The sequence below is a fragment of the Lynx rufus genome, unplaced genomic scaffold (genome assembly GCF_022079265.1).
Source record: "Lynx rufus isolate CCGP_SWC_20201006 ecotype Redwood Valley unplaced genomic scaffold, mLynRuf1.p SCAF_11, whole genome shotgun sequence".
NCBI classification, from domain to species: Eukaryota; Metazoa; Chordata; class Mammalia; order Carnivora; family Felidae; genus Lynx; species Lynx rufus.
The window spans coordinates 43,774,724-43,801,041 of record NW_025814825.1 but is presented as its reverse complement, the minus strand read 5'-3'; the positions used below and the strand labels follow the sequence as shown (position 1 = coordinate 43,801,041).

Here is a 26,318-nt window from a genome sequence, read left to right as displayed (position 1 = left end):
AAATCTTCCTTCTATAAAGAAATATACACAGAGAACTTTGCAGGCTGGATGGCAATCCCAGAGGGTGTTTCAGTACTAACCTTCACATTCCGGCATACATAACCCTGAACTCTTACTCCAAGGATTATAAGGCAATGTAGGGGTGCTCAGGCCAGTGTTCCTACCCCCCCCCAAGAATTTCTTCTGCCTGCCTCGGAGAGAATGAGTGCCCTATCCATCCGCCTCACAAACATTTTGGAAATACACAGCTCTTTCACAAAAGTTTCCCCAGATCACCCTGTCAAGGAGGATTTTCTCTGCCCTTTAAGGACCTTCTACTACTCATTTGATTCTACTAAGAGTCAAACCGACAGCTGACAGATTTTTTTTACAGGAGAAAATCAGATTTAGGTTCCTATGTAAGGGGGATCCATGCAGACACGCAAATTCCAAAGGCAGTGAGGCAACAGGAGCTTATGGGAGCAGAGGAGAGGGGTAGGGGCCTAAGGAGACAAAGGGGAGAAAGACTCTTAGCAGGGAGGTAAAAGGAGAAGTTTGGAAAATAAAGCTTGCCTTATTATGCAGAGAAACTTCTTAGGTAAAGAGAAATCTCTGGTAATAGATCTCTTCCTGGTGGGGCAGGCAATTGGAGGGGGAGGTAAAGAGCTTTTCCCAAATCTGCTGCGGTTTCCTTGCTTTTAATTCAAAATAATGTTCAGACCAAACTGGCCCTTCTTGGTGCAGCCTGCCCTTGGCCCCTACAAGCCCATTCCCCATGCCTCCCCACCAGCCCCCAAAACTCTTTCATAATTGTCCCTGACGTAAGGAAAGAGCTATGAGCAACAGCAAAAGCTTGAAAACAAGAGTAACCTGGGCCAAGGGCCAGGGGGTGTATTTTTAGGACTTTGTCTCACTGCCTGTTTCTCTTTCCGACTCTCCCTAATGTCTTCCAGGCGAGTGTTAAAGTTATTTGGCTGGCGCGAAGAGGGAAGGAAGTAGGTGATCTAAGACTCGACAGCAGTAGCAGTGGTGATAATCATTTGGACAGTGTGTTCTCATAATTTCCCCCAAGGTGCCCTCGGTGGCGTTTGACTCCCCCAAAGCCACTTAATGCAGGATTTATTCAAGCCGTTGCCGGCCACTTCCACTGGCTGTGGCACTGGAGCAGGTCACAAAGGGAAAATAAGAGGTTATGGATTTCATAACCCATTAAGCGCCACCAGAGTGCTGCTGCTGCTATCCCTCCCGGCCTCAGTTCCTTCAGGGCTAACTCCACAAGGGTAAACAGGCTCTGGACATTAAAGCGCCCTCTACGGATAGACCCGTGTGGTCATCATTCTCCTTTGTGCAGGGTTACTCAGGGAGAAAGACTACGATGCTTTCGCTTCTCGTTCAGTTTGGTGAGTTCTTCTAATACATTCAAGCCGCAAAAAGAAAAAAAAAAGAAAAAAGAAAGAAAAGGGCCGGCGTGGCGGCTCAATTTATATTTCCCTCCAGGGGACAAAAGAGGTGGCCCCCGGAGTTCCGCCGCCGGTGAAACGCGCCGCGGGAAAACGCTCGGCCCACTACCAGTGATTTAACCCCTTCCACTCCGCCGGCCCAGACCGACTTTTAAGGGCGTCCTGCCCGACTCCCTGTCCACCCGCCCCAGTTTACTCCGGTGGCCAAAGCCCGGCTCGGCCGGTCACCTTCCAGTCCTGCTGGCCTCTCTGAAATTTCTGGGGGTCCACGGGCCGACCTCTACGGAGACCCCGGGGCCGGCCGCCGCAACCCGCGCGGTCCTCCTTAAGAAGTTTCCGCTGCCGCGAGTAGAGGCGGGTGTTTTGTTCTTATAAGGAGGAAAAAGTTTCTAGGACGTCCAGGAAATGAGTAACTCCGCCGCCTTTAGGGCCGCGCTGATGGAGGCCAGCGGACGGGAGCCGGCTGGGGTGTCGCGCCCCCAGTCCTTCTAAGTGCCGAGCGGTACGCTCGACGGAAGCCGCCCGAGAACAGCGGCCTCCGGGCCCTGGACCCGCGCGCGCGCCGCGGGGCTGGCGCGGTCCCTGCAGCGACGGGGCGTGGGACTAAGGGCAGCGTAAGTCCGACGCGTCCACCTCGCGGGGTGGGGGTGGGGGGCCGCGGGCCGACGGCGCTGCACCCGAGCTGGCGGCGTGGAGTGCGGGCGGCGGGAGTGCGGGCGGCGGGAGTGTGGGCGGCGCGCGGCCCCAGGCTGGGTGCCTGGGGGAGACCCGGCTGCGGCGCCCGTGCAGAGGCGGACGCGTGGTCTCCGGCGCCGCACGTCCCGCGCGCCCCAGGCCCCGCTCCAGCCCCCGCGGCGGACCCCGTGGCCCTATTATCACCGTCTGAGCAGAGTGCTCTGGCAGAAAGACAGGCCCGGCCACTCCTAGAAGGGGGCAGTAGGCGTGCAGCTTGTTTTTTCTCGGTGTAAGGTTTGTAGTTGTGAGGTTGCTGGGGTCGGGCGAAGCCTTCGCCGGCTTCCTCTTTCGGGACTATTAGTGGAGGGGACCTCACACAGCGCCGAACTTTCTCTTGTGGCTGCAGATAGTTTTCTGCCGCCTGACCCTTACTCACATCCCCATCCCCCTCCCAGTGTCTCCAGCTTTCTGGCTGCCAGGTGAAGGGACTCCGAAGCCCCAGGGCCAGGCATCCCTTCCGAAATGCTCTTTAAAAACCAAAAGGCTGCCAGCCAGGAAGGGAAAATATTTCAGTGAACCACTCAGGGACGGCACATTGCCTTTTGCATCCTCTGCCTGGTGTGAAAAGCCCCTCGCCCCCCTTTCAAAACTGGAAGAGCCCCAGATACTGGCAGATCCTGGACCCTGGTCTTTGGGATCTAAATCCGTTTGGGAATCCCATTTTCTTACTCTTTTGGATATGACCCAGGGCCCTTCCCTTTTACAAACCAGTTCTACCTCGAAGAGGCCGCTGAGTGAAGCTGGTCTGAGCCTGGTGTAGTTACAGATCCAGGTTGGCTGTGAAAAACGCCTCGGCAGCCACAGACGGAATTGCCGCCATTCATCTCTTTATTAATAACATAATAGGCTGTGCTTTTGAGTCCTCCTTCCAGCCTACGTGCCTAAGTGGCTTTCATTGTTTGCTAATTCCCTGTGCCGGCTGCTGCTCCAGGCCATTCTGCCCTCATATTTTCCACTTGTGGGTAACCATAAAGTGGTTACTCGGAGTCTCTTCTCTGCTGTCTCGCAGTGGATGGAAAGGCTTTTGTTCAGATGCCATCCTCTTACTCCATAATTTTCAAAGACGCATCCATTTCAGGCTCTGGCTTTCAGTGGGCGAGGATCTGACCTCTTAACCTGATGCCATCATCCTAGAAGTTGTCACCTTACTGGGAATGGCTCCCAGCTCCTGCAGTGCTCAAAGGGAAACAAAGAAGAGGGTGTGGGGGTGAACTTTTTACCTGAGAGCAAGACCTGGGGAAGAACGTCCAGGTAGAGGCTTCTGGCAAAATGGCCCACCAAAGAAAGTACTGCCTGGGAGAAAGCTGGTTTTGTATTTTTAACTTCCGGAACCCCTGGGATGAAGAAGAGAAAGAAAGTGGGAAATTCCATCCGATGGAGGGGGTACACGGCTCAGTGGGAGGCAGTGACCAGCGGAGCCCATGGAAGGGTGGGGGTCGGGCTGCTGGAGCCCCTGAGCTCAGTTCTCCCTGCTGCCTCTTGCCAGGGACAGCAGCACTGCCAAAGGGAACTGGTCCAGAGGAGAGGGGAAGACATGGTGAGGGGCGTCTGCAGAGCGCATCTTGTGAGGGAGAAGGGAGAGAACTGGTGATTTTACCTCCAGAAGGAGAAGCTGAGGAGGGGGGTGAGGCTGTGGCCTTCAGGACTCTCTAGCACTGTCACTTGAGGAAAGGGGAAGACTTCCTCTGTCTGACCTCAAAGACTCACTGACTAGGAGAGGCGGGGAGATGGATCTTATAAGAAATAAGGAGTAACCTGCCAGCAACTGGAAGTTCTCAGTGTCAGCAGAGACAAGTGGCCGTCAGCAATTATGAAGGAGAGAGTTGCTTCAGAATCCAAAACTGTGGGAGGATCAGTAGGGATGAAGTAGTAGGGCACGCTGTGGGACTTCAACCGAGAAGCGTCCCAAGGGAGGGGCGAGTGCTCCAAGAGTGCTGGGCAGCTGAGGAGTGGGACCTTAATGGCTGAGACCAGTCTATCCCAGACCCCCCTGTAATCCGGTCTTGTTCTGGAGGGAGATCTATCTGGGAATGCCAGCAATTGACAATAACTGCCAGGGCTGTTGCTAGCCTATTCCATCCCTTGTGTGAATTAGAGTAAGATACACCTCTCAGCAAGGGGGTGGCACCTCGGTGACATTTAGGATGCTACCTTGGGGCCTCGTCTTGATGGACATGGCCAAGGCTCATAGCTGGGCAATTGGCATGTGAAGTGGATTCATCCTCACTACACCCCGGCCAGGTTCTTGAGCAGTACACCACCTGTGCAACCATACCCAGCAGTCCTGATAACCAACAATTATTGAGGGCTTAGCATTTATTTGTCAAGCTTTTTTTTTTCCAAAACCATTTTCTTTGCATTAATTCATTTAATCTTCATAGTAGTCCTATGAGGGAGGTATTGTTATCCTCATATAGATGAGGAAACAAAGGCACAGAGAAGTAAAGTGTTCAGGAGACTGGAAGCTGAGCCCCAGTCATTGAACATTCACAGAGCAAGAAGCAGGTTAAACTTAAAAAGCTGGTTTGGTTGGGGGTCCTTGTGGGAAGGAGGAAAGAGCAGTTGCTTTTTTCTTTGTCAAAGGAAGAAATACCCACTCAGCTCACATGGAGGAAAAATGGAAAACTCATCTGGTGGCAGAAAGGCGAGGAAAAAAAGAGCAAGCTCAGTCTTGATGGCTGACAGGAGGCCTGGCCCCAGCATCAAATGACTTTCCTTCTTAATCACTGGGCATTGTGAGGTGGCAAATCCAGTTTGGGACCCGATGGGAGGGTGATGAGTAAGTGCCACCTGGGTGTGGTGCAGAGGGAGAAGGCCACAGCTACCCGGGGCCCCTGACCTAGGCAGAGACTGCCCCCAGGAGTGGCCAGAGGTGGCGAGTGTCCAAACATGCTGATCCAGCCCTCCCCACCCCACCCCCAATCCCCATCTCTTCCCTCTTTCCTTCTTGTCCAGGTCCTACTCGCCTGCAAATGCCCTTCCCAAACTTGTTCAGGAAATCTTTCCCAGAACTCCATTTCACAGCTCCATATATGTGATCCTTTATTTTCCACAGGATACATGTTAGCACTTACTTAGCTGGAATGGAGCATTTTACTACATACTGTCTCTAGACAGTATTTTAAACAAACGAGCTTCTTGGCCCATGAGGATGCCTCCAACTCTGTTGGGAAGGACCAGCCGGTGCCTTCACAGATTTGCCATAAAGGGTGGTGTTTACCTGGATCTTGTCACTTGGCCCAAGGTCTAGCTCTTAGCTGTGCCCGTGCAGAAACCCCATTTCCACAGTTTTCAGAGTGGTTTGGACCTGGACTACTGTGTTACCTCCAGAGGCTCCCAGGAGTGGGTGTACAAATTAGAATGCTAGTTTATTAATTTGGAAGACGTGTGACCATCATGCAGACTAGATGGTATCTGGTCCCTGCGTCCCGGGCGAGCCACATGGGAAACCAAAGATCCGGGCAGCTCGTGCTTGGCAAAGCAGGGCAGGGAGAGGGGTGTCCAATAGCATGGGCCCCTCTTCACTCCTGTGGCCCTCTCAGCAGTGGAGAGATACCTGCCTGGTAGAGCAGTACTCCAGTCAGCTTGGCTGTGTAGGTCTCCTTGGCCAGTGCCTCGGGGACAGTGTTTACCTGATAGCATTTCTCCATTCCCTCTTGCATAATTTAGCTACTTTTATTTTACTTACTTAATTTGTTAGTGCTTTATAAGCATTAGCTCCCAGCTACATAGTTTCATTTGCATAAGCTAACCACTGTACATTTCAGGGTTGGAAGGCCAGGCCATGGATGTGAATGCTAGATGCAAATTAAGACGATTTGGTCCGGCGGCCTGGTTGGGTTAACAGGAAGCCAAGCACAGAGCAAAGAAACGTGGTCCTGATCAGCGCAGATGCTCGGGGAAGTGAAAGGCCCCAGGCTGGCCACTTAGAGCATCCCCTGCATGCGCACGGGCGTGAAGCAGTACTAAGGCACCTTGCCTTGGCTGGCTCGGGTCAGCTTGGCCTGCCCAAATGGCCTCTTTGGATTTAAAGGGCTCTCTGTGATCTCTGTCCAGGTCCCCTCATGGCTCATCTTTAGTAAGGCACAGTCTCCAGGGTGCCCCAGCACCAAGGAGGTGTGACCCTCCTGAGCCTTCGTAGGGTGGACTAGGGTTGAGTCCTGGCTCCCCTGCTCAGTGTATGGACGTTCTCTGTATTGGGGCAAGTGTTTTGACTATTTCAAGCCTCAGTTTCATCATTGGTAAGATGGGGACAACCACTCCTAGGACACGCATAGAAAGCACTCAGCACTGTGCCTGGCACAGACTTTTAGTTTGGCTAGTATGAGATCTTAAAGACAGTAGAGGTCGTTCAAGGATCCACATTCTCTGCCGAATTGGGCCCTCAGCTTCCCCATTAGTGCCACTGATGTCTGGCTGAAGGACAAGGCTGTGGGGACCCAGACTGTCCCAGATGCATAGAAGGAAGGAGCTCATCGGTGCCCTAGCTGTGGTTTGTTCAGAGCTGAGGACAAAGCTTCTAGTCCTGACCTTTTATCCAGCTCTGGGAGAGGGAGAATCAGGTTTGAGTCTTGGCCTGAATAGGCATCCAGATGGGAGAAAAGGGTTAGGTTTTCTGGGAGAGGACAAGGGTCATTTGGGAGTGCCCCAGAGGTCTGTAGGGTCCTCCTCAGCAGTTTGGGACCTGTGATATTTTCCCAAAGAAAGTGTATTCCCCCTCCATCCATCCAGGTGGCCCACCCCTTGACATCAGCAGAATGGAAGTAACTGGTAGGTGACATCACTGTTGCCCATGGCAACACCTCCACCTTAAGGTAGAAAGAGGAATAAGAGCCATCCTAACTGTAAGACACATGTTGAAAGGAGAGACCATAGAAGGTGTGACCTCCACAGGTGTGTTTCTCAGGGGCTGGGCGAGGGGATGCGGGAGGGGCTGCAGTTCAGAGGTCTGAGCTAGCTGGTGGTAGGTCTCTGGGTCTTGGTTTGGCCTGAGTGAATAGATCTCTGAGCTGCGACTTGGGCCAAAGAGCATGACTCCTTACAGGGGTTTCTGGCAGCTTCCGTGGTTCTGGGTTTCCCTTCTACAACCTGAATTTGGAAGGGGAGCTTGGGGGCTAGGGGTGCAGTGATGGGGAGATCAGGAAAGTGGCTTTCCCTTCTTCACCCTCACCCCCAAAGGAAAGTAGGGAACAAGGATGCCCACGTCCTCACTACAGGGACTGATTTAAGAGAGAGCCTTCATTCATTGCTTGAGCGAGAATTTACTGTGCACCTACGATGTGCAAGGCAGTGTGCTAGGGATTCATTGGCCTCATGGGGCTTTATCATGAAATGCACACACAGAGAGGAGGAATGTCTGGGATCCGCTGCGCCAGGAACTGGTACCAGCTGGGAACAGAAGCAAGGTCTCCCAGCTCACCTCTTACCAGCTCTAGTATGCCCCATAGGATTTCAGATGACTTAGGGGGCGCCTGGGTGGCTCATTTGGTTAAGCGTTCGACTCTTGATTTCAGCTCAGGTCATGATCTCATGGTTCCTGAGTTCGAGCACCCGCTGATGGTGCAGAGCCTGCTTGGGATTCTCTCTCTCCCTGTCTCTCTGCCCCGCCCTCTCTCTCTGCCCCTCCCTCTCTCTCTGTTTCTCTCCTTCTCTCAAAATAAATAAGCTTTAAAAAAAAAAAAATGCAGCGACTTTCAAGTGGCTTAAACTAAAGCCATGGAAAGTCCCTTCCTCCCCAGTAGTTCACGCAGGCAGTTGAAGTATACCCGAGATCTGGGGAGTGACAGGCATGGGTATCAACTATGTCCTGCCAGAGGGCTGAATCCCTCAAAGTCAGAGTGTCCAAGGCTAGAAGACAGTAGGCTGACCGCCCACTCCTGGTTCCCTCCTGCTGTGTGACTCACTCAGTTTCTCTGCCTGTTTAATGGAAACAGTAGCAGCCAGGACCAGAGAACATACAGAGCACTTTAAGATCCTCAGATGGAAGTCCTGGAAAAAGTACCAAGGCCACAATTTTCAAATGACTCACTTCCAGGTGAATGACCTGGTGGGACGCTCACTGCCTGGGAGGGGGCTACGCTTTGGAGCTATCCTGGGCTGCTCCTGCTTTCTCCTCCATGTCATTCCCCTGCGGTGGATACAGGAAAGTCTCCTTCCAACCTGCACCAAACCATAGGGAGGGTGTTGTCATAATTTGAGTCCTGCTTGTTGGCACAAAACCATGTGCTGTTAACAGACTATTCTCCTGGGAGCCTGTTTCAATAACCTTAGAAGTAGTCAGGGGACCCGCCTGAAGTTCATGAAAAGGTCCTTTGTTCACTGAGACTTTGTTCCAGAGGGGCAGGACCACAGCCAGGCGAGCCTGGACTGGAGAGGAAGAGAATGAGGGATCCCTCAGCTCCCCCACTGCGTGCTGCCCCCAAAATGCCACTTTCTCCCTGACGCCTCCCACCAAAACACACTACCCAGTGCCAGGAGGGCCATCACCGCTTTTCCCAATGCACTGTCCTTTCGGGTGAATAGTGGTCTCAGACATCCCAAGTCACACTCCCAGAATCTCTGGGTGGGAGGAGCTTTGAAAGCTCATTAAGTCTGATTCCCTGCTTCATGCCCAGATTTTACCTAAACTGTCACCTTCTTTCCCAAAACAGTACAGGAAAGCCCGTAGGTGCACTGTAATATTTCACAGATACCAGGTCACTGAGCAGCACAGCATCATGGGAAGACCAGAGGCTTAAGTCAGTCCTGAGTTCAAATCCCAGCCCCAATCCTGAGCGAGTGGCCTCACCACTCTGTGCCTCAGTTTCCTTATCTGTAAAATGAGGATAGTGCCTCTTTTGGAAGTTTATTATGAAGATCACGTAAAGCCTCTTGCACAATGCTAAAATGCCAATAAATGTTACACATTGGTCACTATTTTCTAAATCCCCCCATGGGGTGTCAGGGCCATGGGGCTTGCTTGTCTTTTTTTCCAGAAAGGGAGAACAGCTTGCCACTCTTCAAGGGTTGCTCCTCTGCTACTTCTCTTACTTAATTTGCTTTGAACCCTATAATCCTCCATTTATCTTACATTTCTATAAGAGTCTGAAACAAGGAAGTGGGTGTCAAGGGCAGAGGCAGCTGAGGGTCAGATAAACGGTTCACTCCTGGGTTGGGTCATCTTCTCGGTAAACATCGGTGGTGAGTCAGCCTGCAGTTAGATGCAGGCCGTCCAGACCTGAGGCCGCTGAGGTCTGTCTCCAGGGCTGCATCTGCAAGGGGTTTTGCTCACATTTCCCAAGGCGCTTAACAACTGTGAGCACTTTGCTAACTTTCTGACTGCAGAGTGCCTCCCAAGGAAAAAAACAAAAACAAAAACTTACAAGTTACTTCATCAGGGATCTCCCACTCCACTCCCATTTCAGATTCCTGCTTCTGGGAGTAAACGCAGTGAGGGTTTTCCCCGGTCCTGACTTCATCCATTCAGCAGGTGTTTGTGGATGGCCTGCACCTCTCTTTAATGCCCAGGCATCAGGGACCAGCATTGGTTTCTCCTTCTAGGTGCTCAGAAGGGGTGGAGGCGCTGTCTCTATTGATGCTGCCAGATTGGGGTGGCAGTGGAGGGTGAGCTGCAGTCTCCCCAGGGGCCAAGCTTCCTGCTGTCCCTCTGTGGCAGCCTCTGGGGTCTTTCAAAGAAACAGAGAGGTTAGGAGACAACCAGACTAAGTCCCCAGGCTTCTGGAGTGTTGCAGGGATGTTGACCAACACCCCCCACCCCCACCGTCCCTAGAGCACTCCCTAAGATGCAGGACTTAACAAATCAAAAGAGACAGACCCATACCAACACCAAGATAACAACGTCCTTTATGGAGCACGACCATGTATGTGACTACCATGCCGAGGAAGTACTATTGTCACCACAAGTGAGAGACTTGAGACTCAAACCCAGGCCTTTTGATTCTAGACCTTGGCTCCATTGCCCCTGTACACTAAGCCTCTACAAAGCGTTAAGCTCTTCTGAACTGAAGAGCCTTGGGCTGTTTCTCTCTGGGTGGCCTCGGGGTGGAGTGTGTCCTGTGAACTTGGCATTGTCAGTGTCTGCTTGCTGCCTGCCCCAGCCTGACCCGCACGTACCTGCTGTACCTGTTTGGGGACACCTACTACGTGCCAGGCACAGCCCCGGGCAGAAACCAGGGCAGGACTCAGGCTTCAGTCCATCCCTGTGGCTGGATGCCGTTTTGTGTAATTCACAGGGAAGGGGACCCTGTGCAGTCCTAGATGATTCTGGGGGTGATTTTGCCAACTGTTCCTGGCCTTATGGTCTCGGCCCTCTGCTTTCCGGGACGGGGAGAACTGGTTGGCCCTGACTGTGGCGGCCCTGGTGGGGGAAGGCAGGCTAACTCTGGCTCTGGTGTTCAGCCCGGGTTCCTGCAGCAGCACAGAGGCCTGCCACAGACTCCTAAGTTTTTTACGACTGGGTTGGCCTCCGTCTTCTCTTTGTGTCTCTTGCTGTTCCCCTTTATTAAGATGAAAGGGGTTTTAGATCTTTGCAGGCACAGAGTGTGTGTGTGTCTGTGTGTGTGTGTGTGTGTGTGTGTGTGTGTGTGTGTGTGAACACACATACGTACAGGAGGCCCAGCGCTCTTCCCTTCCTCCCCACCCCTCTCCCCCTCTCTCCAGCCCAGCTGGGGCCCAGGCATTGTGTCAGGTACCGCCCAAGCCACAGAGGACCCGGGTGGGAGAACGGCCTGTTCACTGTGTGGGGGCCAGAATCCCTCAAGCCAGGACGTGAGTAAGAGGCGGCAGGATGGGGAGGGTGGGACGGGGAACTGGCCTTTCTGTGGCCATGGAAAAGTCCTGGGGGCCATTGCCCTTGCCTGCAAGGCCAGGTTGTCTTTGTGAGCAGGTCTCTCTTTGTTCTCATCCAGGGATCACAAGGGAGGTGGCGCCCAGCAGTCTGTTTCATTCCACCCATCCCCAGCTCATCTGTGAGAGGGGAGGTAGGGTGGCCAAGGGAGGGCTTTGTCTCCACTTTGTTTTCCTTTGTATTTTCTCTCTGGTTCCTGCTCAGCCCCCTTGAATACCCTCCGCATTGAGCCAGCATGTTTGCTCTTGTCCGGAGCCTGCTTTCTGTCCCTGCAGCCTGCCTTCCCCCCATCCCTGCCCCACAGCCAAAGTGTCTGAGCATTCGCTGCCTGGGGGCAGGGGGTGTAGAGGACACAGGTAGAGGGAGAGGAGGGGGACAAGTCTGGGGAGCTGTGGCATCATGGCATCGCTGCCCGAGGTGGGTGTTCATGCTCCCTCCCAGCCGGTGCTCTTGTGGGCGAGATGGGGCCCCGAGGCAGAGGGAAATTCTGAGAAATACTAGCTCAAGCCAAGTCAGCATCTGACGGTGTATGAGGGCTGCTTCACTGTGAGAGATGGTTAGCTCTGTGTTCCCATTGTTCATGTACCCCTATGATTTCAGGGCCAGAAGTCTGAGATGGGAATCCGGGATCAAGGGACATGCTTTGGTGCACACCTGCTTGCTGTAGGAAATGCATCCTTCCTAAGAATGGAGGGTGCGTGTGGTGCCTTCTTTTGAAAGCGGGGGTCTCTAGAGTGCAGGATGTGAGCATGCCGGTGGGTCCCCAGGATCGCACGTGTCCTTGGCGCATGAGCAGGCAGGGCTGGAAGCAGTGGGATAAGACCAGAGCTCAGGGAGCTCACTACAACAGAGATGCGGGTGGGGTAAACTGGGGAGACGGCAGTGCCTGGCCCCTCTGCTCTTAGCCTGTGAGACTTTGAGCGACTGCCCTACCTCTCAGCACCTTGGGCTCCTGCCTGTGCAGTGGGGCCGCTGCACCGATGAGCCAAACTAAGAGGCAGGGGAGCAGGCGTTGTGGGGTACCCGCCATGGGACGTCTCTGGAGATGCCTTGCACCAGACACAAGGCACCAGACTTGCTTGTGCTCAGAGGGACTTAATAAATATGCCATCTCCCGCCTCCCCCAACTTTGTTCTGTGTCCCTTTCAAGAAAGAAGATTTCTCTCAGGAGTTGAGGGTGGAGAGGATTCAGGAAGGCTCTTGGAAGCAGTTTCTGAGATGGACTCGTGTGAGGGCTGTCCGGCAGGGTTTTGGTTGCATGGTGTGGAAGCGGTGTAGGGAATTTGGGGCAGCGCAGGAGGTGTTTGGGGGACAGTCAGTAATCTGAATCAGCCAGAGCCAGTAGGAAGGGAACTGAGGCGTCCCCCAAGGCTGGGTGGGGCCAGGCCCTGAACGTCGTCTCAAAGCTCTGACCTGTGTCACATGGAAACTGGAACCCACTGAAATGGGGGAAGGGAGACCTCCAGGGCAGAGGCCACTGAGGGTGGCTGGGAATTAGAGCTCAGAGGAGATGTTTGCAAAGGTCCGTGCCAGCTGGGGTGGAGAGGCCCGAGTTTAGGCGAGGAGCAAAGGCTGCGTCAGAGCTGGGTGGGGCAAGGAGGCTGCACTGTGCGTTGAGACTCTGTTCGTCTCCCAAGACTGCTTTGACAGAACACCACAAACTGGGTGGTGAAACAACAGAAATGATCCTCTCACAGCTTTGGAGGCCCAAAGTCTGAAATCAAGGTCGCCGCAGGGCCACCCTGCCTCCGGATGCCGCAAGAGGGGATACCTCCTTGCCCCGCCCAGCGTCCAGTGGTTCCAGGCCATCCGGGCCTGGCAGCTTCCCTTCTGCCTCTGCCTCTGCCTTCTGTTACCTTCTCCTGTGTCTTTTTGCTCTTTTTCTGTTTTAAGAGACACTTGTCACTGGATTGTAGGCCCACCTGGGTAATCCCGGGCCAGCTCGTCTCCGTGATCCTTAATTTAATTACATCTGTAAAGACCCTTCCTTCCAACTAAAGTCACATTCACAGGGTCTCGGTGTTAGCACATGGATTTATGTGTTTGAGGGCCACCATTCAAGACACTGCAGCAAATGTTGGATTCGAGATGCCCTGGGGAGCACAGACGAGAGAAAGCTGGATGTGGGCCCAGACTCACGGCTGCTGGGGGAGCCCCTTCCTGTCTCTGTGGCCTGCAAGCCTCACTGCCATGCCTTAGCCTGTGAGATGCTGAGCCTCGGCCTGTCTGTCCCAGGACGCTGTGATTTCCCATGACGTGCTGTGGGGGCATCGGCATCAGGCAGCATGGCTGGGCGGAAGGACACCGTGTCCTTCCTGGGAGATTGATGGCTTCCCCGCCGTCCCCGTCCGTTGCGTGCCAAGGGATGCACATGAGCTGCCGATGGAGGAGCGGGAACAGGAAGGATGTGGGCTCTCCCAGCCACATCCGCGGAGTCCAGGCCCCTGTCCCTCCTGCACTCGGGCTGGCCAGCTGCATGTCCCAGGACCAGGGAATGGGGTTGGCATCCTGGTGACTTTTTGGAAACCCCTTCCTCTTCCAGAAGTAGGCCTTGAGGAAACTTAGCGCTTTGGCCGGTGTGATTGGGCACCCACTGTGAGTCTGGCCAATGTGGCCATGGGGCAAAGACAGCAGACCTTACCTTGGGGAGAAGACCTCTCCCCTCACAGTGTAAACTTTGCCATGGGCTCTCCACTGGGCGTGGAGGGGTAGGGAGTACCTCTCCTCTCTGCCCTCTCCCCTACCAGGACCCAGTGTTGACTCCTGCTTCTTCCTAGCCCAGATCTCTGCTCAGTCAGTATGGGTCTCCCCTGGATTGGCAGGGGGTTTGGGGGGACAGTGGGGATCCGGTTCTCCAGTCCAGGAGACCACAGACCTCAGACAGTAATACCAGGTGCTACTTAGTGCATACCCATTAAGGTACAGAGTCTCTATTTTCTTCTAGTTCCTGGAGAGGCTGTGGGGAAGCCCTTTATGTAAATCCCTGGCACAGGCTTGGCACATAGCCAACCCGCATAAATGCCGGGTATGATTATTCAGAGGGTGGCTGCTGGGACGACTGGGAGACACTGGGGACAAAGATTGAGCCGAGGGGGCTATTTCAGGGAGTCCTGTTCACAGAGGAAATAGTAGGTGCTGGTACTGCTGAGAGGGAAGAGTAAGGAGTCCCAGGGTCAAGGGCAGCCTTGAGGGATGCTTAATGGGGGGGAGGGGGAACTGGACAAGAGAAAGGGGCCTGTGGACCAGGGCCCACAGGCTTTAGGTGGCCTGCTGACATTTTATTTGGCTTCCATGGTTTTCAAAGAATTTTTGAAAAACCCCCGACAAGTGTAAAATTGAGGGATATTGATAAAATCCAGATCTCAGATTTATCTTGGGATAAAATCCCAAAATCTCTTGGGGAAAAAAACAAAAAAATGAGATCACGCCATTCTTGGCACACAGAACATGGGATGTAACGGCTCTGGCCTTTAGATAAAGCTTGTGCGACTCCATCCACTCCATGCCCATCCCTTAGATGTGCAGCCTCTGCAGCCTTGCCCATTTTCTGTGGGGGTCTTTCTCCACCCCCGTCCCCCACATGTGGTCTTACAACCCCTGCCTTCGGGAAGGGTGACTAAAAGATGATAAGGGAGGGGACCCAGGGGCCATGAGGGTGGCAGGCGGGAGGAAGGTGAGCCTGGTTAGAGGCCAAGGCAAAGGTCCTGCTGTGGGGGAGGGGTGGGTGGAAGGTGATGGGTGTGGCTGGGAGGACACTGAGAAGAGGAGGCACTGGGGCCTAGAACCTCACCCCCCCCCCACCCACTTTCTCAATGATGCTTTGTTGGGCTGCTTCCTTCCTCTTTCCTCACTTCCTTTCTTTGCCTGCTGCTCCCGTCTTACCCAGGCCTGAGGCCACCTTGGCCCAGCCCCTTGCTCAGCCCTTCCCCTGTCCCCACCCCCATGGAGGTGCAGGCAAAGAGGGACTGAAGCAAGAGATGCTCTTGGTGAGGCCATTCTCCTCTCCTGCAGAGGACTCTTCTCCTGGAACGGTGGGGGCCATCTCTGCTGAGTCTGTGCCCCTCTCCCCGGCCCTGAGTTAGGTGACGAGGAAAGAGGTTGTGGAGATATGTCGCTCCCGCAGCAGCCGTCTCCTCCCTAATACGTGATCAAGTCCGCTCCAACATATCGGGCACCTGCAATGGGTGCTGAAGGAGGCAGGAGGACATTCAGTTTCAGAACTTCCTGAAACTAGCCAGGAAGGCAGGGCCTGGTAGGTGAAGTGACACAAGGGAAGAGCAGGAAGGTGGCCTGCACCAAGGGGCAGGCTCCCGAAGGAGGGGCCCCTGAGCTGGCCCTGAATGAAGATGCCCCTGGGCTGGGCAGGGAAGCTTGTCTGACACCAGTGTGCGGTGTGGGCTCTGCTAGAGGGAGGCGAGCAGTCACAGGTGAGACAGGCCAGACCACGGGAGGAGAACCCCCCAGGGCTTCAGACAGACTGCGTGCTCATGGGGCCCAAACCACCACAAAGACTCAGGGTCAAATTCATGCTCTGCATTCAGCCTTACAGTCCTGTTTCCTCAAGGTCTGGGAAACTCGGGGCACAGCCATCCTGGATGATTTGGGCAGTCGTCCTTGGCAGTGATGCCTGGCAGGTGGTAGGGCTCATGCCCTGGGAGGTTGGAGGGAGAGCAGAAGGAGGGGGACAGGCTCACTGCAGACAGGGAATCTTAGAAGTCACACAGTGGACCTTTCTGTCGTCAGTCTCTTCACAAAATAGGATGTTGCAGCTACCTGACTAATGTTCTGAAAATCAAATGACAAAATGCATGCAGAGTGCTCAGCCTTGTAAATTTTGGCAGAAGTAGAAGCACCACTTCTCTCCGGTCTGTGCGGGAACCCCTGTGAGGGTCCACAGGGTGATGCCTACCGGGACCACCTCCACCCTGCCCTCCTCGTCGGGCATGCCTCCTCTCTAGGTCTCAGTTTCCTCATCCATAAAATGGGGCTTAGATGAGTACAACATTGAATTCTGACTTTATTAAATTTGTGGCTTTATTTCTCCCAAACAACTGTGTACCTTGTACCTGCACAAGACCAGGCACACAGTAGGGGTTCAGCCCAAACTTACCAACAGCTTGGTCTCCCTTGGCCCCTGCCTCCTCAGAGGGTGCAGAGCCTAAGCAGTGGGATAGGGCCCAGTAACCCCACGGGGCCTGGACTGCAGGTGGCTTCTCCTGCCACCAACCCACCTCCTTCATTTTGTTTCATAAAGAAACGACCTCAGCTGTTCCTTTCAGCTCTGAAGATGACGCCAGGGACTGGGCCACTTTTGCTGTTGTAATTAGCACAGCTAATTGCACCTGACAGGCTGGGCGTGGGGCAAGGTCTTGGCGAGCTGCAGGTCGGGGCTGCCGTGACACTGCAGGAGCCACACCTTCCTCTTCCCTGGAGACCTGCCTGGCTTGGGCAGGGCTGGTTCTCAGACTTGAGTGGGCACTGGAACCCGCCCCCCGCGAAGGGCTTGTTAAGACACCAGGTGCTGGGCCCCAGCCTTGGAATTTCTGATCAGCAGGTCTGAGATTGCACCTGAACATTTGCATCTCTAACAAGTCCCCAGGTGATTGCAGTGCTGCTTAGTGGGGACCATATTTTGAGAACCACCATCCCGGGGGACTGCTGGCTGCTGAGAAATGGGTCCTGGGCACTCCTGCTGCTGAGGCCACAGCCAGCTAGCTCTGGGTGGGGGTAGGCGGCTGGTGGGGCAGAAGGGGTGTTGATGAACACGTGGGGCCGGACACAGGCTCTCACTGCTTCAGGTTTGTTGTAGGAATTTGTCTGGAAGGAGGGCACTGGGTGGATATGGAGCCGAGGGCTTGCACACCCACATCTCCCCAGCCAGTGAGCACAGGGAAGGTCCACAGACAAGGAGGAGCCCCCAAAGAACAGAAACGAAACTCTCTCCCTCTGCGTTTTAGTGGTCTACTGCTCATGTACCATTTATGCCCACAGCTCATTCTGTTCTGTGACAGTCCCGGGTGGCTGTCTGCCTCCACTCATGAACTGTGGTGTTCTTTCTGCCTGGGATCATGCTGCCCTCATCTTTGTGGGCCCTGCAGCATCCAGCATGGTCCTTGCACGTAATAGGTGCTTTGTAAACATAGCAGGGTGGAAAGAACTTGGGCTGTGCAAGTGGAAGCACACAGAACAGACTGCATCTCAACCTGGCTGCGCCTTTTCTCGTAGTGTGGCTAGAAAATTTCTTTGTCTCTTGGGCTTGGTTAATCCATCTGTGAAACCAGGATAATACCCACCATGTAGAAGGTTATGGAGGGCGGGGGCACTGTGCACCCAGCACATCCTAGTGAGGGCTTGATAAACAGAAGCATATATCTATTAGACAACTCTTAGTGGCATTCATTGGATTAAGCTGTGATTGTGGGGGTGGGGGGATGCAGGAGTGACAGACCCCAGGGAATAGAGAGGGCATCTGGGGTTTCTCCCCCAGAGTCTGAGGCTTCCGGCCGGGCTCAGAATAAGGGTCTGAGAAAACCATTAGTCTGGGCTGACCACCTGCAGCCTTCTGCCCAGCCCCTGCTGCCTCGTGACCCTGGCCCTTTGCCAGGCTAAGTTTAGCTGTGACCTGCATGGGCCACTGCACTCTGTAGGCAAGGGCAGCGGTGGAGAGGAACTCAGCAGGTTTCCTGCTGGCTTCCTGGCAAGCAGACAGACAAAAGCCCTCAGAGGAACCCAAGTTAATTTTCAAGCCAAACCCAGTCGATGTCTTGGACCACATGCCTGGGGCAGCCTTGTAGAGCTGAGAGCCTTGGGCCAATGCAGAGGTGGACAGTTTTCAAATTGGGGGAAAGGGGCCCTTTGGGGAGGGTGGGGGAGGCACACATATATATCCATGGCTCTGGGAGAGGCTCCCAGATACCTGTCTGTCCCTCTGGTTTCCAACAAGACTCACACCACTCTGGTTCCTTCTCATTCTTCTGGCCCGGTGGCCCCAGGGCAGTGTTCCCTTTGGTTTGTTTTGGGGAGGAAAAGTAGAGGATCCACCCCGGTCCCATCTAGTGAGCACTGAGTGGCCACGGCCTGTTCGCCATCCCTTAGGGTGCCATAGGCAGAGCCGGCCTATCCACACGTTAAAAGCAAAATTATACCTCATCTGATCCCTGGGAGGGAGTTGCAGTTTAAGTAAGGACTGAGTCAGAACTCCACCTCCAGGAGGATCCAGGCCTCCAGAGGCTTCTCCCCTTTGCTGGAGGGCAGGGTGGGCAGAGTGGCATGCCAAGGGACAGCAATACTGGGGGAGCATTTTGTGCTTTCACAGCACTTTTGAGCGTGCTTTGCTCCGCACTCCTAGGACTTGGCAGGGTGTGCTTAGCAGGTGAGAAAACAGAGGCCTGCAGAGGCCTAAGGGGAAGGCCCTGATGTTGTAGGGCATCTACTCTGTGCCAAGCACCTGAGATGAATTATCTCCCTTAACTCAACCTCCCTGTGAAGGAGGGTCTGCTGTTAGCCCCATCTCACGGGTAAAGCAGTGGAGTCCTGGAGAAGCAAGACCACTCAGCAAGGAGTAAAGTTTCAAACCCAAGCCTGTCTGCTTCTATAGCCCAGGCTCTTTCCACTTTGTCACCCTCTCCCTCAGGTTCCCAGCAAGTCTTGTAACCCTATAGCTGTCCAACTGTCCGTGGTACTGTGGGCCGCTTGCATCCTCCTGAGTACCTTGTAGAGGCATCTGTGTGGCCCATCAGGAACCCCTGCAGGCAGGTTCACTGTGTTTGCCCATCCCATCACTTCACAGCTACACTTTTATAAGAAAACTTGCTCTGAGGAAAGCTAAGAGCTTTTTTTTTTTTTTTTTTTTTGGTTAAGTGCTTTATATGCATTACCTCGTTCAAGCTTTGCAACGGCAGATATTATTGCTATTTTATGGATGAAGAGACTGAGGGTCTAAGAAGTTGACTTGTTTGTCCAAGGTCACATAGCATGTGCTGGGCTCTGTCTTGTCTACTCTAGAATCCGTCCTCTTAACCCCTTGCACACAGAGTCGATGGCTCCAGTTCGTTTGGAGCTTTAAACCTTGCCTGTCGCAGTGCAAGGAGGCCATTACAGCCCTTGAACAGGGCCCAAGGATGCACACAGGTAGCCCTGTGGAAGCTGTTGGGGAGGGAGGAGGACGACTTCCCAGTCTTAAGGTTTGACAATGGCGCCATTGCCCACTCGGTAGCAGCCTATCCCGAGTTCACATGAAGACTAACCTCCCGGGTCAGGGGTTGCCCAGGATTATTACTGTGACTTGTCAGGGCCTGCCGTGCCCAAGGTGGCCTGTAGTACAGGGGCCCTCAAGGTCCTCAACACCCCCAAATTACCTGCTAACTGGCTGTTGCCTGGTGCTCTGCCTGTTAGCACACCTTTATCTTAAAACCCTGACCCGTGTTAATAAGCCAGGCTTGGACCACCCTGGCAAAACTTTCCATTGACGTGTCTCTAATGTGGAAACCAGGGCTGACCTGTTCCTGCAGTTCTCTAGCACACTGCTCCTGGTCTTGGGGAAAAAAAGCTGGCTAGCTGCCCCCTGTACTTTTTCCTCAGCCCGCCCACCTTCCGGTCTGACTTCCTCCACTTTCTCCTGTCCTCCGTCTCCTCAAGTGCACCCCTGAGGCCTGAGTGTGTGTGCACACTGAATTCGGCTGCAGGCGGACCCCTCTTTTGGTTCCTGCTTGCGTGTCCAGCTGCGTCTAGGATGGAGTCACATCTGAGCAGCGGGCTTTACCCAAGTGTGGCAACTCAGGTCGTGTACATCCTGGCACTGCTGGCCAGAATCTGCAGAGGTTTCTTTACCTGATGACACATACCTGTTCCTTGGCACCATTAGGGTAAGAACCCGAACAAGTGGTTTTAAGGGTGCAAGTTGAAGGTTAAGACATGGGGCTCAAGCAAAGTGGAAAAGCTCCTATCAGCATGTGTTGGCATACAGGGGGCCAGGGGAGCCCTCTGTGTTTTTTGTTGTCTGACAACGTCCTCATTTGGCCATTTGCCCTCCTAGCTGAGGTCCCAGGCAGGGGGAGCAGGACAAGTATGGAAAAGGCCCATTGTTACTTCTCAAGCTTTCTGCCTAGGAGAGGAGAAGGTGTAATAGAAGGCTCAGACTTTAATGTGGATGGTATTAAAATGCAGATTCTGGTTCAGTAGGTCTGGGATGGGGCCAAGGTTTTGCGTGTCTAACAAACTCCCAGGATTGAATGGGGTTAGCTCTTCCCTAAAAGTCACTTGAGATCTAAAACTCCATTTGTCCTGGAGGAATGGAGTATTGCCCTTCACACTAAGAAGTCAGATTTAAAGTTTAGAAGATTCATGAGAGCAAATCCAATGGCTCAGTCACTCTGGTTGTCTCCAAGATGGCCCTGGGGAGAGCTCTACCAAGGAGAAGGCCAGGAGGTCAGTGTCTGTATTTGGAGTGAGGCCTCACATATCAGGAGAGGTTTATGGCGGGGGAAGACAAGGGCCCAAAACTGCTTCAAAAGCACTTGCTATTGGATGAATATATGCTGTTCACCATCCACTGCTGTGTACCCACTTTTCACGGGTCACGGCATCCATCAGTACTGTGACCCTGTGGCTACCGTGGCTTTCCTCTTGTACAGTAAGGACACTGGGTCTCAGAGAGATGTGTTGACATGCCCAAGGTCACACAGCTAATTGCTTGGGACTCAGCCTTCTTGTTCTCAACCACTAGGCTTTACTGCATCGAGGAAAGACACCTTTGCCACAAGGAATTCAGTGGGGGGAGATGGGTTGAAGTGATAGAAAAGTGACTCAAACTGACTGAAACAAAGCAAAGAAATCATTAATTTATATGATTTTTTTTATTTATTTTTTTTTTTTTAATTTTTTTTTTCAACGTTTATTTATTTTTGGGACACAGAGAGAGCATGAACGGGGGAGGGGCAGAGAGAGAGGGAGACACAGAATCGGAAACAGGCTCCAGGCTCCGAGCCATCAGCCCAGAGCCCGACGCGGGGCTCGAACTCACGGACCGCGAGATTGTGACCTGGCTGAAGTCGGACGCTTAACCGACTGCGCCACCCAGGCGCCCCTAATTTATATGATTTTAAAAGTCCAGAGGGAATGGATCCAGAGAGTCTGCTTTTGTCTATGTTGGCATCTTTCTCAAGCAGTCCCCTCTTTGAGGCAGCTGGAGAGCCACCGGCAGCTATAATCTTGTTCCCTGGCAAACGAAGGCCACAGGGCAAGTCTTTCTCCCCATCGGCCCCAACAAATCCTACCTGGGCCTCCCTCCCATTGGCCCCAGTGAGGTCCTCTGCTCCTCACGGAATCCACACTGTCGGGGCAGGGAGTAGCTTGGGCCTGAGTTGTATGTTCCTCCCTGGAGCCGGGGTGGAATTATCCACCCAAGCCATAGGACGGGGAGCAGAAAATGGTTGACTGCTGGGGAAAGTGGGTTGCTCCTGCCAGAGAGAGGAAAACCTGGGCAGACAGAAACAGGGCCGTCTCTGTGGGTTGCTCAGCCAGGATTGCTGGTGTGGGACTCTTTGCAGTTCTTTCTTCCAAGGCTACACGGAAGCACACAAGGAGACCGCGGGTTGGGTGGGAGAAGAGCCATAAAACATTCACCAGCTCCACGGGGCAGGGGTTGGTGTGAGGGTCCGGGGAAGAAGCCTCGCGGAGAGGCGCTGGGTGTGACCGTTGATCTGTGTCTCTGTGTGACAGGAAAGTTGCAGCCATGGCTCTGGGGCTCTTCCGGGTGTGTCTGGTGGTGGTGACAGCCATCATCAACCACCCGCTGCTGTTCCCGCGGGAGAATGCCACGGTCCCCGAGAATGAGGAGGAGATCATCCGCAAGATGCAGGCGCACCAGGAGAAGCTGCAGCTCGAGCAGCTGCGGCTGGAGGAGGAGGTGGCCCGGCTGGCGGCCGAGAAGGAGGCGCTGGAGCGGGTGGCGGAGGAAGGCCAGCAGCAGAACGAGAGCCGCACGGCCTGGGACCTGTGGAGCACCCTGTGCATGATCCTCTTCCTGGTGATCGAGGTGTGGCGGCAGGACCACCAGGACGCGCCTTCACCCGAGTGCCCGGGCGGGGACGAGGACGAGCTGCCCGGCCTGGAGGGTGCCCCGCTCCGGGGCCTCACCCTGCCCAACAAGGGCACGCTCGACCACTTCTATGAGCGCTGCATCCGGGGGGCCACGGCCGACGCGGCCCGCACCCGGGAGTTTGTGGAAGGCTTTGTGGATGACCTGCTGGAGGCCCTGAGGAGCCTCTGCAACCGCGACACGGACATGGAGGTGGAGGACTTCATTGGCGTGGACAGCATGTATGAGAACTGGCAGGTGGACAGGCCGCTGCTGTGCGACCTCTTCGTGCCCTTCATGCCCCCCGAGCCCTACCACTTCCACGCAGAGCTCTGCTGCTCCCGCCACCCCGTGCCCTTGGATCGCCAGGGCTACGGCCAGATCAAGGTGGTCCGGGCCGACGAGGATCCCCTGGGCTGCATCTGCGACAAGACCAAGCTCGGGGAAGACATGCTGTGTCTCCTCCACGGCAAGAAGAGCCTGGCGCAGCCAGGCAGCGAGGTGGAAACCCTGCTGTGTGCCAGAGGCGCCCCATACCTGGACGCGATGCAGGTCATGAAATGGTTCCAGACGGCCCTCACCAGAGCCTGGCACCGCATTGCCCACAAATACGAGTTTGACCTGGCATTTGGTCAGCTGGACTCCCCTGGGTCCCTCAAGATCAGGTTCCGCTCAGGGAAGTTCATGCCCTTCAACCTGATTCCTGTGATCCAGTGTGACGACTCAGACCTGTACTTTGTCTCACACCTTCCCAGGGAGCCCTCTGGGGACGCCCCGGCATCCAGCACTGACTGGCTCCTGTCCTTTGCCGTCTACGAGCGACAGTTCCTCAGGATGACGTCGAAGGCGCTGCCTGAGGGTGCCTGTCACCTCAGCTGCTTGCAGATCGCCTCCTTCCTGCTGTCCAAGCAGAGCCGCCTGACTGGCCCCAGTGGGCTCAGCAACTACCACCTCAAGACAGCCCTCCTGCACCTGCTGGTCTCCCGGCGGCCCGCCGACTGGGAGGCCGGGCAGCTCGATGCTCGCCTGCACGAGCTGCTCCGATTCCTGGAGAAGAGCCTGCTGGAGAAGAAGCTCCATCACTTCTTCATTGGCAACCACAAGGTGCCCAATGCCATGGGACTCCCTGAGGCCGTTCGCAGGGCTGAGCCTCTCAACCTCTTCCGGCCCTTCGTCCTGCAGCGAAGTCTCTACCGGAAGACGGTGGACTCCTTCTATGAGATGCTGAAGAACGCCCCAGTGCTCATTAGCGAGTATTCCCTACATATCCCCTCAGACCATGCCAGCCTGCCCCCAAAAGCTGTTGTCTTGTAAAGTATCCAGGACCCAGAGGGCCGGGGTGCAGGACACCCCACATGTCCACACCTCTGGGGGTGTCTACAGGGCCTGTCCTGGGAAAACAGTGGGCTTTGTTGGGAGCCTCAGCCCGCCAGGGAATCCAGGCCCTACAGCCCGGAGGAAAGAATCCCACACTGGAAGCTGGTTTGCTTTCATGCCAACTGGGGCCTACTGGTGAGGTTACAGTCTGGGTTTGGTGGACGCCCTGCAGCTTACTTTTGGATCACCACAAATGGCCAAGAGGATGATGAAGTACTCCAAGGACACTAAGTTAAAGACAACACAAACATCGATTTGAGTGCAGTTTTTACCTCCTAGGTCCAGTCTTTACTTGGATATCAATAGACGATCTCTAGGAGGGCTGACAGGGTAGCATGTTAAGACCCTGCACCCTGTTTCCAGTCACTCTTGGCCCCGGCCATCTGCACCCAAGGCACTAATAGGGACAGCCATGGGAATTTGCAACCTTCTGTCCACAGCCTGCAAAACAGGAATCTAACTGCAGCTGCCATTTTTTAAGCTATTTGGAAAAAAGACCAGGTAGAGATTCGAGGCCCCAAGAGGCCAGTGTCTCTGTTGCACAGAAGTGGGTACTTGGTGGCAGAGAAGTTTCACATGGCCGCTTTTTCAGCTACACGTCTCAGGGTGCACCCCCTCACCCTACCCCTTCCCCCAGTGTGCCGAACTCTGTGGGTGCCACACACCGTGCAGGGTACAAGCTCCACGGCCCCTCACCCCTCTGTATTCTCTCCACAGCCGGTCTCTACATGGTGGGGGAGGGCAGATGCCGAAGGTGGAAGCTCCAAGAGACACAGGGTGAGTGGGATAAAGGATAGCACCTACACCCAGGGTACTCTGGTCTGGTTCGCAGCCTGGCCTCTGATGCCCGGTTTAGAGAAAGTTGCAGAGCTGAGAAGTGACAGATGCTGTAGCCCTGAGTTTTCTTCAGCAGGGTGTCGGTCCCAAAGCAGGAGCGCCTGGAGGCCAGGGGAGAGCCGGCTCCATCTGTTGGCCCCAAGACTTGCTCTCTCTAGTGGGGCTCCCTCACTGCACAGAACCCTCTTTTCTGGAAGGGGCCTTGCCAGCCACACAGATGACCAAGACCCGGAGAGGCTCAGCTGACTGGGAGCACACAGGGATGGTAGTGCAGACCCAGCCCCCAAACCCCAGAGAGGTCACCTCAGTGCGGCCGGGGGCCCCGGTCACTGGGCAGGTGCCAGAGCCTGTGGTGGGCGCTGGCCTGTCTCCAGGCCTGTTTAGGGGGGTTGGGAAGCCACTCCTCCTCCACTTGTGGCTTCACTGGCCCTTTGGGAGTTCCTCTCATGGCATTGCCTCAGTAACCCTTACAGCAAGCCGAGGGAGAGGCAAGAATGAGGGCGCCTGCACCAGCACCTGGGTTCCCCTCCAGGGTTTAAGCCGGCCACGCCTGCTGAACAGCCTACCCGGTCCACCAGGCTGTCAGGCTCACCATGAGCTGCAGAGGATCCCGTCCTGACCCCAGAGGTCCTCTCACCTGGCCCCAGGGGCTCTGGAAGATGGACAACCGGTTTGCCTGCCAGGGTTTACTCACAGCAGGCTGGGCTGTGATGGAACACTGAAACCTGTAGGAACCCTTCCGTGTGAGCCGGAGTCAGACTGCACAGACTGGCGGCTGGGGCTGTAGGGAAGGGGCGTGCCCACGTGGCCCCCAACAGTAGCCCCAGGCCCCCCATTCAGCTGGGACTTGTTTACAGAGTCGGGTTGAATTTCCATATTTATTATTGCCCGTGCCTTGCATTCCCCCCTCCTTCATCCGTATCTTATTGTGCTTGGAGACCCCACAGCCAGGAACCAGCCTCCAGAAGCCAGGACCAAGCCTGAACCTCCCTTGGCTCCCAGAAGAAAGTTCACTGAAAAATAACCTTCTGGCCTCTTGTTTATTCAGAGATGCCAACTCAGCGGGGAAATGGGGGTCTTTATGCAGCAAAGCTGCTTCTGAAGCAGAGAGCAGCAGGGCTCTCGGTGTTTCATGCTGCCTTATTTATATTAAAGGAAGAATTAAATTCTTACAAGAAGTAGAAACTGGTCACGGTGTTTGTTTTTACTTCAGGAAGTCTGTGAGGTTCCCAGAGCAGAGTTGGGGAGTGGGGAGGGTTTCCTGTTGACCATCGGAAGCTTTCACTCCCTTTTGATTCTTACACTTGCGGGAAACTTTTACAAATAATGCAGTAGAACATTTCTAGCCCATCTTCAAAGCAGCCTACAGAGTTCCAGAAGGGGAACATGGTGGATACCAGCACAGGACCTTATGTCACAGAGCATGATGTGCAAACAAATGTGGGAGAGAGAAGGAACACGAAGCTTTTGGTTTTTGAGGAAAGACATGATCTTTTAAGTGGAAGCTTTAGTCCCTCAGGGCACTTCTGAGGCATTTCCACTGAGGACCCCCAGGCCTCTTTGAGGAAGCTCTTCCCTTGGCCAAGCCTATTTGACTTCACTGGGCGTCCGCTCACTGGTTGTGTAACATAATCCAGAACCACATTTTGCTGCACCTCTTGACAACACGGAAAGGAGTAAGGCGGCCTGAGGCCAAGACGCTGGTTAGGTTGGGAAAGGCCACAAGAATGATGGAAACGGGGCACCCGGGGGGTTCAGTCGGTTAAGTGTCGACTTCGGCTCAGGTCATGATCTCACGGCTCATGAGTTCGAGCCCGGTGTCAGGCTCTGTGCTGACAGCTCGGAGCCTAGAGCCTGCTTCAGATTCTGTATCTCCCTCTCTCTCTGCCCCCCCGCCCCCCTTAAATATAAACTTTTTTTTTTTTTAATTTAAAAAAAAAACGAATGATGGAAATACTGGTGAATCCACAGGAGAAATCCAGTTCTGGCTGTTTTACCAGGTGTGGCC

The 26,318-nt window shown here is 54.4% G+C and overlaps 1 protein-coding gene across 1 annotated transcript; it reads left to right on the top strand.

Moving 5' to 3' along the window:
* The first annotated feature begins 1,844 nt into the window (after positions 1 to 1,844).
* Positions 1,845 to 25,491, top strand: ITPRIP (inositol 1,4,5-trisphosphate receptor interacting protein). Its single transcript, XM_047073413.1, has 2 exons — positions 1,845 to 2,053; positions 21,739 to 25,491. Exon 2 carries the CDS (start codon positions 21,752 to 21,754, stop codon positions 23,408 to 23,410), a length of 1,659 nt encoding a protein of 552 aa, XP_046929369.1. The 5' UTR covers positions 1,845 to 2,053; positions 21,739 to 21,751; the 3' UTR covers positions 23,411 to 25,491.
* The last annotated feature ends 827 nt before the right edge of the window (positions 25,492 to 26,318 follow it).